The following is a 10,551-nucleotide window of genomic DNA, read 5'->3' on the forward strand; positions in this document are numbered from 1 at the left end:
ATTGCAACAACACAATGTCAGGAAATGAGAAAACTGTTTTAGAGATGCCAATTTATAGTGTTGACCCACACGCCTAAAGAATAGTTCTTACAACAAAATTATTATATGAGCTTCTGAAAAAGTGACAGTTTAAGTTATTTCCAGAATGTCTTTGTACTGCATTTTGAGAATGGTGAGCTGGGTGGGCAGTTTGCTTGAGTCACCACGAAATAATCGCATCTTTAGAGTCAGGTGTTTTGAGGACTGTGAGTTACGTGTGGCCAGTTCTGTGCTTTGAAGAACGACTTGGAGAGTGGGTGAGGGGAGGGAGAGTTCATGTGCTTTCTCGCTTCTGCTGGGGGATGGGCTTCAGGCATCAGGCAGACATTTCCAGCCGATGATGTTAGTTGAGTCTCCTGGAGACATTAGATGGATTAAGTATCCATGAGTCTAGCTGTCTTAGATATAGGTTGAATTTAAAAAAAGCAGGAGGGAAACATGCCATCACTGAAGACATCTTTTTTCTATGCTCCTACTCTGGCTTGTTTGATGAGGCTCACCCTTTCTATGTTTCCTTGTTCAAGCATCTTTTTGGTTATTTTTTTTTTTTCAGTATACATAATGATCACTTAGGAATGGGTATAAAGTATTGAATTCAAACATTTAGGCATATGTCAAAGGGTATACACGTAAACTTTGGCACATTTGTGTAAATTTTAAAAATTAGTGCCTATGGGCAGGTAGCATAAGCAATTTGTGCAAAGGTTTTTTCTCTTAAACTATTTTTTGTGAACAAACGTGTGTGTGTTAATTACACAATAAAGACAGGTTTTAAAAGCAGGGGACATTTTACCATTCATCACGCAGAGGGCACATGTTGTACATCTTCGTCCGTATTCCAGACGTGGGGCTGTGTGTGTTTGTTTTTTGTGCCATCAGTTTAAATCCAAGATGTTACAATAATAACTCAACTTTCTGTTGTGTTTTCCTATTCTGAGTCTTTGAAAAAAATGTTTTCCTTTTGTTTAGAAAACTGCTAACAAATATATAGTTAGATCAAGAGAATAGGTAAATCCCAGGATCAGTCTTTGATCATTTAAAATCCACGTGGGGAGGATACTCGCTTTTTGAATTGGTTTGCACGCATTGTAAAAATTGGAGTAGTATTAACAGCCAAATGGCCCGGCTTTTGGGAAAATTTATTTTAGGAAGAAAGGTAGGGTACCTTTAGAAGCGTGACGAAGCCGCCTTGATATCCATGTACTTTTTTAAACATTGCGGCATTTGTATCCTGTTTTAGCGGGGGAGATGCTGTCTGTGGCTGAGCACTTCCTGGAGCAGCAGATGCACCCAACAGTGGTGATCAGTGCTTACCGAAAGGCGTTGGATGACATGATCAGCACCCTTAAGAAAATCAGGTAGTAGGAGCAGGGGGGCCAGCAATGGGTGGCATCCAGTATGGGAGGCCTGGGAGACTGATCTGTTCTGAGCTGGTGAAGGAAAGCCAGGCGTGTCACACACACTGTGGTTTATGCCTGTGTCATTTTGTGAGAAGAAATGGGAGAGCAAGACGAAGGGACAGCTAAGGGAAGTAAATGTTTTAGACAGTGACAGAGGGTACAAAGCAGGCAAAAGGAGCTGGGTTTAATTATTCACAGCATATTTTGGTCACATGCTGTCTTCTGATTCCCATGTCAGGCGCCACCATGGGGAATGCGTAAACTCGCCTTCCGAGAGTTTAGATCCTAGTGGGGGAAGTTAAGAATTTAGGTAACTAATGATTCAGGACTGAAAATATCCTACCACCATGTACAAGTGTAACTAGTTCAGTTTTAAAGCACTGTGAAGGGTGGTTGCCAGCAGTTTTCCATTAAAACCAAAAAGACGGAGACTAAAAATGCTCTTTGAAGCCGCTGTAGCAGTAACTGAACTTGCCGATAGTCTCTTTGCTGGGTGCTAATAAGGTGATGAAAGGAAATAAAAACGCATGCCTTCCAGCTTCAGGGAATGTCAGCTAAGTGATGACGTGATGAGAAATGCAGTGCTTTTTGTGGGGGTTTTTTTGTTGTTTTTTTTTGTTTGTTTGTTTTGACTTAAAAAAAATTTGTCTAGAAAGTAAAATCTATCATGTTCTACCTTGTATGGTCGGATCGTTGGGTACATAGGTACCTAGTAATTTGCTGAGCTTTGTCTTGTACTTGCTGTTAGTAAATTACAGTAACGTCTTTATCTGGCACGCTTAGAGAACGAGGAGGTTGAGTGAAATTATTTTTATGATACAAGCTCTATAAGAATGTAGAGACTCCAGAAGGATTTATTGAGTGTGGAGGTGAATCGATAAAAAGCTCTTCTTATCAAGTTATAGCTACATGCATATCTCAGATAACGCTTTTGGAGCTATTGCTTCTTTCCTAAAATGCATAATTCAGCAACATTTAATGATGGCACGTTATGTGCCGTCCACTGGTACAAAAGGGAGTTCAGTGTGTGAAAATTTGGACAGATGGTTTCCAGAGACTTACGGTTATTTTTTATGGTTCCAAGTAGTCTCACCTTGCACAAGTGTACACTTTCGCTAGGGGAGATTAACACAGAAAACCAGTAAACGCCACATGCTTCACTGTGCAGTAATCAAGCTAGAGTAGGATCAGGTGTGCTGATGGGCGGTGCAGCCCGGTGCTGGTTATTAAAAGGAAGTCTCAGAATTTGCTAGGGGTAAGGTTTGAGACCAAAGGTGTATCAGCCCAGGTTGTAACCAGGATCCCTGCTGAGCACAGCGTCTGTTTCCCCTTCCTGTCTGCCTCAGCACACCCGTCGACACCAGCAACCGAGATGCGATGCTGAGCGTCATCAACAGCTCCATCACTACCAAAGCCATCAGTCGGTGGAGCGCCTTGGCCTGCAGCATTGCCCTGGACGCTGTCAAGACTGTGCAGTTTGAGGAGAACGGCCGGAAGGAGATTGACATCAAGAAGTATGCCAGGGTGGAGAAGGTAAACTCTTCCAACCAGTGCTTTGGGGACAGATCGCTTCCCAGCATGAACCATCCCACTTGTGGGGGGAATAGGTTTAAATCAGAGCAAGACATCTTTATCATTAGAACTAGGAAGAGGAAGAATATTTGCTGCCTAGAAAACAGAAACTTGAAAAGGGAGGTATTCCTAACATAATTCCGTTACCTTCACTGCTGTCCCTACAGGGCCAGGAAGGGCTTCCTGGCGTCTCTGTGGTGATGCGTTTGTGTACATACCAGCCGTGTGGTTCGTACACTGAGCAACCCACTTAGCTTTCTCCATCCCTAGGAAGATTTTAAAGGTAGCATTAAGAGCTTGCGGCCAGTAGATGGACCCCAAGCCTAAAATTCTGTGGGACTCTCAGGAAGTGGAAGAGATCTGAGCCCCTTTATTAAATCTTTGCCAATTGCTGAACTTCTGTGAGTCTCAGCTGACCTTCAAATAAGGTACCAAGATCCAAGATTGGTGTGTTTCCTAGAAGGAAAAAAATATGATTGCAACAGTATTTATTTTTGAGGTTTGTGGAAGAAAGATACTTTAGCAACCTGAAATAGTGGTCCTTTGGGAAAGATGAATGTCTGGGAGGAGCTGAGAAATATCTCCTCCTGGCCGTGGCCTAACGGGGATCTTCTGCGCAGATACCGGGGGGCATCATCGAGGAGTCGTGTGTCTTACGCGGGGTCATGATCAACAAGGACGTTACCCACCCACGGATGCGGCGCCACATTAAGAACCCTCGCATTGTGCTGCTGGATTCCTCTCTCGAGTACAAGAAGGGAGAGAGCCAGGTAAGGTTCCTGGCCCCACACCTTAAGGTCGGCGTAAGAGTCCGGCTGCCCACGTGTCCGAGGGGAATCAAAAGGCATGTGTGTCACATTCCTGCTCTGTCTCAGCCACTGACCTATACACGTAACCTGATTCTTGCAACAGCCCTGTAAAATGGTTGGCACTGGCCTGCATTTCACGGATGAGGGCTCTCGAGCTCAGAGAAGCTAGGTTAATTGCTTGAGGAACACAGCTGGTCTCAGCCACATCAGGAGTTGAGCCCAGCTCTGTGGCTTCAGTCCCATGCTGCCGCGCCCTTTCCTGGCACGTCAGTAGAACGTGGAGGAGGAGGTCATTGAGGTTTGAAGTGCTAGAGTTTTCAGAGGGCAGGAGGCTCACCATGTACCGTCAGCCTTGGGTAAGACAAAGCGATTGGAGCTCATCTCAAGGATGGGCAGCAGAGTCAGTGTGTGGGTGGGAGGGGTCAGAGCCTGCACCTCTGGGCCCACTGACAGGGCGGGGGCAGCATGCGCCCAGCGGCTGGAGACCTTTGCCATACTCTCCACTAACTGCCTTGTGATCTGAATTCCATTGTTTGTAATTGAAGGAGGTAAACCAGGTGATTGCTGGAGCCCAGCGGCCTGTAGAGGTGGGGCCGTGGCTTTAACGTACTCCCTGGGACATGAGCGGGGAGGGGGCGGGAGTGTGGCTGTTGGGACGACCCTGAAGAGCGTCCCAGTCCAAAGTTTTTCAGGTGGGGTGACTTTTCTTCACGCAGACTGACATTGAGATCACACGAGAGGAAGACTTCACCCGAATCCTCCAGATGGAAGAAGAGTACATTCAGCAGCTCTGCGAGGACATCATCCGTCTGAAGCCCGACGTGGTCATCACAGAAAAGGGCATTTCAGGTAGGACTCGCTCGTGTTTCCAGCCCGCTCTCAAGGCAGAAGACAGGGTGGGGTTCCCCTATGTTGGCATGGACCGAATGGAGTAAACGTGATGGTCGGGGTGCATTGAGGACTTTGGATAAAACCAGTCCAGAACTCAGGAGTTCTGGTTTTGAGCCCGACACCTCTGCTCTTGGGTTCGCAGATTTAGCTCAGCACTACCTCATGCGGGCCAACATCACGGCCATCCGCAGAGTCCGGAAGACAGACAACAATCGCATTGCTAGGTGAGTGAGCCAGGTAAAAAGTTTCTTCCTTCTCCTGTGTTTCCACTTCGTCCTTTCATAATGCGGTCATTGCTGCCTGAAAAGGTGACGATACAGGATACAATCGGCCAGATCAGTTACAGGTGGAAATAGCCGGGCTTCACTGTCTGCCATCCCCAGAAGTCTTATCTAGTTCAGCCATCGGCTGCTCTGTGAGCCTCTTGTGCCGTGCTCCCAGCCGGTGGTGACCACTCGCTTGGTGGGGCCCCTTGCAGAATTGTTTGAACGAGCTCAGAACACAGCAGAACCGTCAGTTTTCCTGATCTGGTTCCTCAGCTGCTGTCGACGCAGTGTTAGCTTCCATTCGAGACTCCCGCACGGGCGCCTGTGCTCAGGCTCCAGTCGCTTTAAATGCAAATGCGTGAGAAAGGAGGTAAGTCTGCCCCAGCGTCCCATGCTGTACCATAGGTCCAAGTTGGGCCTTCCGCTTTTTTCTATCTGGAATCAGCCGTCGTGTGGTATGTATACGTCAGATTCGCATGAGGACTCTGTCCACAAACTATACTCTGCATTGTACCATACCTGGTTATAGTGGTCGTCTGAGGTGTATGAACACTTCTACTTACAAAGCCACGTTAAAGAAATTTCACGTGAAAATGTATTTCGCGTGGTAGCCGAGACCTCTTGAGTTACGTAGCAAGGTTTCTGGGACCGCCCTTTCGCCCTGTTGCCAGCCACAGACCCTGGGGACTAGAGATGAGTAAAAGCATCTGAAATCAACAGGCCCCTCCTTTCACTAGAGCCTGTGGGGCCCGGATAGTCAGCCGCCCAGAGGAGCTGAGAGAGGACGACGTTGGGACGGGAGCGGGCCTGTTGGAAATCAAGAAAATTGGAGATGAGTACTTCACGTTCATCACGGACTGCAGAGACCCCAAGGCCTGCACCATTCTGCTCCGGGGTGCCAGCAAGGAGATTCTCTCGGTGAGTCAGCCGTGGCGTGCGGCTGGCTGAGGCGGCCGCTCCGTTTCTCGAGTTCCCCGGGGCACCCGGAGTCGCCCTGCTGCGTGCGTGCGGATGTGCCAGTGTGCAGCCACACGTCTCTCCCACCTGCCTTCCCGGCGTGTTCACACCTGGACAGCAGGTCCCCAGAACTCTCTCATCTCGTAAAACTGAGACACTCTGTCCACTGAACAGTGGCCCATGGTTGCCTAGCCCCTGGCAACAGCTGCTTTTCTCATTTTTTTAAGTCAAAATTACATCTTTTTCCTCGGTGAGTTGCGTAGTTAGTTTCCCAAGGGCACGTAAGCTAACTTCACAGACAGACGCCCCACCCGCACCCCAGCCTTCTGCATTGTGGTCGGTGCGTTGGTCTGTCTCGCCCGGTAGCGATTCCAAGGACCTTTCTCAGCTGCCCTCCTTGTCGGTCTACTGAACTTGGCAGTCGGGAAGGCCTTTGGTGCCTCTGACCTGTTCCTGAGTCATCAGCTTTGGCTTTGTCCTGTTTGCTTTCTCAAGGAAGTGGAGCGCAATCTCCAGGATGCCATGCAGGTGTGCCGCAACGTGCTGCTGGACCCCCAGCTGGTGCCAGGGGGCGGGGCCTGCGAGATGGCCGTGGCCCACGCCTTGACGGAGAAGTCCAAGGCCATGACCGGTGTGGAGCAGTGGCCGTACAGGGCTGTTGCCCAGGCCCTGGAGGTCATCCCCCGTACCCTGATCCAGAACTGCGGGGCCAGCACCATCCGTCTGCTCACCTCTCTCCGGGTGAGTCCCCTCCCGGGTCCCGGGCCCCTGGGTGGGGCCCTGCCCGAGGGCATGGCTCACCTTCGTTCCCTTGGCACCTCTCCTGAGTTTTGACTCACGTGGTGGCGGCGTCATTGTCTCTCGTGCTTTTGTCACCAATCCAGTCTCCTGGGTTTAGTTCTTCCCCCGATGCCCCCGGCCAGTGTACTTGTTCCCGTGGTCCCCACTAGAACTGCTTTCGCTTGTCCCAATTGCAGGCCCAGCACACGCAGGAGGGCTGCGAGACCTGGGGTGTAAACGGCGAGACGGGCACTTTGGTGGACATGAAGGAACTGGGCATCTGGGAGCCCTTGGCTGTGAAGCTGCAAACATACAAGACCGCGGTGGAGGTGAGGCGCCCAAAGACACGCCGCGTTAATTCCCGGATACCCAGAAACCCGTGAGCGTGGTCCCATCTCAGGCAGCGGGTAAAGACGGCAGAGCACCCCGGAAGGTCTCCCGAGGAATCCCCTCCCCCGCCCGTCTTTGCTCGTGTGAAGCAGGGAACAGCATGAGCTGCACTCCTTGCTTAGGGGGAACTGCATTTGGCATTCAGTCCTGCAAAGGCAGCTTTAAGGCAGGATGGCGCCTGGGAGGAGCTGGGCGGTGTCCGAGAGCAGGCGGCCCCCCCTCCGCGCTGACCTGTGGCTCCGCTTCCCTCCCAGACTGCGGTGCTGCTGTTGCGGATCGACGACATCGTCTCGGGCCACAAAAAGAAGGGCGACGACCAGGGCCGGCAAGGCGGGGCCCCCGATGCTGGCCAGGAGTGAGCGCTGGGCCTGACGACCTCGGCGCACAGAGCCAACAGCCTCCCCCTTCCCTGAGTCGGTCTGCCAGGGACACTGGGTGTCTTTGTTCGGAAAGGGTCAGGTTGAGGGGCAGTCCCAGCCCCGGCTCGGTTTGCAAAAGGCACTGACACGTAATTCTTCTCCGTTGTAAGCTTTCCATTTAGTTTGCTTCCGATGATTAAATCTAAGCCATTTGAGACTGTTGTTATGTGTTTTTCAATCTTAGGTCACATCTGTGCCTCCTGGCACACGGGGAGGAGGCAAAGCACTTTCCTGGGGAGGGAGGAGATGGGAATGAGGTCATTAAGTGTCTGCTTTTGCTTTCTCGGGAGACGCTGGCACTGCCGGGCTTAGAGCAGTGCTGCTTTGCATGCACCACACACAGCAGGAGGAACCTGTCCAAGCCAGGCGTCCCCACCTGTGGCTGTATGCGGAGCACCACCCAGTGCGAGCTGGGGCCCAGGCGTTTGTCCTAAAGCACGCAGGACGCGTTTTTCACCCTGTGTCCTGTCACTTTTAGGTCCTTCCTAGTAGCCCTCCCTGTGGGCGCCTCTGTGTCTCAGCCTGAGACAGTCCCTCCAGGGTGTGAGGTCAGCGTGCGCTCCGTAGTCTAGCTTCCAAAGCCTGAATTTGACATAGCAAGTAAAAGCCACTCAGGCCGCTTCCTGCCTGGCGCGAGCCCCGGTCACTACTCAGGTTCCACGAATGCAGTTTTGCCACATTCTCAGCTCTGCTCACAGCTCTTCCTACCGTTAACTAACTAGATTTCAGCCAAATTCTGTTTCCCCCCCATAAAGCAGCATCTTTTGGGTGATGAGAGGCGTGACTTGCTGGCTGCTCAAACCTCTGTTCTCAGCCGAGACTTGTTTTTATTCCCACTCATCAGGTCCTGAGAGGATGCAAGTGCTACTTTTTTCCTCCAGAAAAATGAAAGTGTTTGAGAAAACATGAGTTCATCCTTAGAGTAGCCACTTGGGGAAGAAAATGAAATTGGATGTCTGTTTTATTCATTACATCAAAATTCATTCTGGGAAGCAGAAAGGTTTAAGTAGACAGTGAAACCTTAAGAGTACTAGAAAACATTTTAAAAAATATATCGGGGGAGGTAATAAATGCAACTACATTAAAAATGTGCGTGGTGAAAAGAACACAAACGGGGGAATGTTGCAACAATAGTTAATTTCTCGAAAGAACATTTAGAACTTGGCGGTCAAGAAGATGGGGCCCATCGAAAAATAGGCAAAGCGTATAAATAGCTCCAGAGAAGCAAAAATAAATGACTGCAAAACATGGAGAGATGCTTAACCCTCATTCAGGGGAAATGTCAGTCACGTTTGGCAAACGCTGGCAAAGGCTTGGGGGATGGGTCTTCAAACCCAAGGTCCGAGTGACAACCGATGAGCCTCAGCGGGCCGCTTGGCCTGGCAGCGCCCCTGCCGGAGAGTGTCAGTCCTTGAGGTTTGGATACAGGCATGAAATGCAGGGACCGGGGTGCTCCTTCCAGCATGGTTTGTCGTGGTCAGGTGTCAAGGCTCCCGAGGTTCAGGCTGCGTACGCCCACGGGACACCCCTACAGCGAAGGGCTCCCATGGCCAGAGCACTGTGCGCACCGCGGTGCCTGGGTGGTGTCGGGCACGCGCGCGGGGCCGGTGTTCCCCAGGAAGGAACCAGGTTGCGTGGAGCAAGGCAAGACCTGTGGCGCCTTGGGAGTTTCGTGCGTTTATCCTCAGTGAAGATAACTCTAAGATGAAGCAAAAAGCCCAAGAACACTGTTCCTTCAGCCGGACCTGAGCTCCTCGACAAAAGGCACGTTTTGCTCTTATGTCCTGTCTTCTGAGGTATCTTTTCAGCTCTACCTGGGGGCTCAATAACAGACAAAAAGAACCTTCTAGAGTGTGTTATTCGCCCCCTGCCCCCGGATTCCTCTCTGCCAGTCATTTCACTGGGGTGCCATTTGGATCTTGGATCCAGAATCATGCCCACTGACAGGTACCAGCTGTTCAGCGTGACCAGTGGGGCCGGGGTGGCGGGGTGGCAGGGTGCCTGCGTATCTGCCGGGTCTGGGCTGTCTCCTCGCCAGCCCAATGGGCTGAGGACTTCTCACCTTTCCCATTTGGGCGTCACCAGGGCCTGAATCTAGGTTAAGGGAGGCGGCCTCTTTAAGGACTGGCGAGGGCCCCGCCCTTTAAAGAGATCAGCTGAGCCTGTGGGTCACGTGACACCCGTGTCTCTTCCTCGCTCTGTCGCGAGGCTGCATGGGCAGCTGGGAGGGTTCTTGCTGGGGCTGGGGGCGCTGCGCCCCCGGCCCCTTGCTGCTCCTGAGTCTTCTGTGGGCAGCCCCGTTCACCCTGTTGGGGGAGGAGACCCGCCAGGTGAGCGGCCTGAGTGGCAGCGGTCTCAGGAAACGCCGCCCTGAAGGGTGGCTGGAATTGGGCCACCAAGGGCAGGGGAGGGGGGCCTGCACAGGGAAGACCTTCCACCCGGGCTGGGGACAGCCACGGGTCCCGGGACGGGGTTGTGCGGGCTGTGGGCAGTGCGGGTGTGGGGCCTCCTGTCTCCTGCTGAGGTGCGGCCCCCGACTCTGCCCATGCCCGGGCCGTGTCGGCTCTCCCTGTCCACTCTGTGCCCCGATCTCTCCGCCCCCTCCACCCCACCTCTGCCCTCCACCAGACTCCCTTAGCGCCTGCGTGAATTCCTCTCGTCTAGACCCCTGAGGTCCCACCCTGTCCCAGCATCCTCCAAATCCCCCGCCCCTCCCCCGAACTTCCCCCTTGCCCTGTGTCTCTCTTGATCCGTTCCAGGTGTCTCTGGAGGTCATCTCCGACTGGGCGGGCCCCCCCGAGAACCTGCTGCACATCCGGGCAGTGGGCACCAACTCCACGCTGCACTACGTGTGGAGCACCTTGGGGCCTCCGGCAGTGCTGCTGGTGGCCACCAACACTCCCCACAGCGCCCTGAGTGTCAACTGGAGCCTCCTACTCTCCTCGGAGCCTGACGGAGGCCTGATGGTCCTCCCCAAGGACAGCGTCCAGTTTTCTTCTGCCCTCGTCTTTACCAGGGTGAGGAGGCT

At 52.2% G+C, this 10,551-nt stretch overlaps 2 protein-coding genes across 2 annotated transcripts in view; both read left to right on the forward strand.

Moving 5' to 3' along the window:
- The first annotated feature begins 1,246 nt into the window (after window positions 1–1,246).
- On the forward strand, window positions 1,247–7,678 carry LOC105296423 (T-complex protein 1 subunit gamma). The gene is made up of 9 exons (XM_023534319.1): window positions 1,247–1,397; window positions 2,786–2,972; window positions 3,632–3,781; window positions 4,537–4,669; window positions 4,854–4,935; window positions 5,715–5,895; window positions 6,430–6,675; window positions 6,912–7,043; window positions 7,359–7,678. The coding sequence occupies exons 1-9, from the start codon at window positions 1,288–1,290 to the stop codon at window positions 7,461–7,463; spliced, it is 1,326 nt and encodes a 441-aa protein (XP_023390087.1). The 5' UTR covers window positions 1,247–1,287; the 3' UTR covers window positions 7,464–7,678.
- Window positions 7,679–9,672: 1,994 nt separating this feature from the next.
- GLMP (glycosylated lysosomal membrane protein) overlaps window positions 9,673–10,551 on the forward strand; it is a 2,923-nt gene continuing 2,044 nt past the window's right edge. Inside the window, exons 1-2 of the mRNA XM_023534293.1 lie at window positions 9,673–9,853; window positions 10,283–10,540. Coding sequence (XP_023390061.1) covers window positions 9,737–9,853; window positions 10,283–10,540 — 375 coding nt within the window. The 5' untranslated portion in view covers window positions 9,673–9,736. The remainder of the gene's footprint in view (window positions 9,854–10,282; window positions 10,541–10,551) is intronic.

Source organism: Pteropus vampyrus, unplaced genomic scaffold, assembly GCF_000151845.1.
Source record: "Pteropus vampyrus isolate Shadow unplaced genomic scaffold, Pvam_2.0 Scaffold124, whole genome shotgun sequence".
Taxonomy (NCBI): Eukaryota; Metazoa; Chordata; class Mammalia; order Chiroptera; family Pteropodidae; genus Pteropus; species Pteropus vampyrus.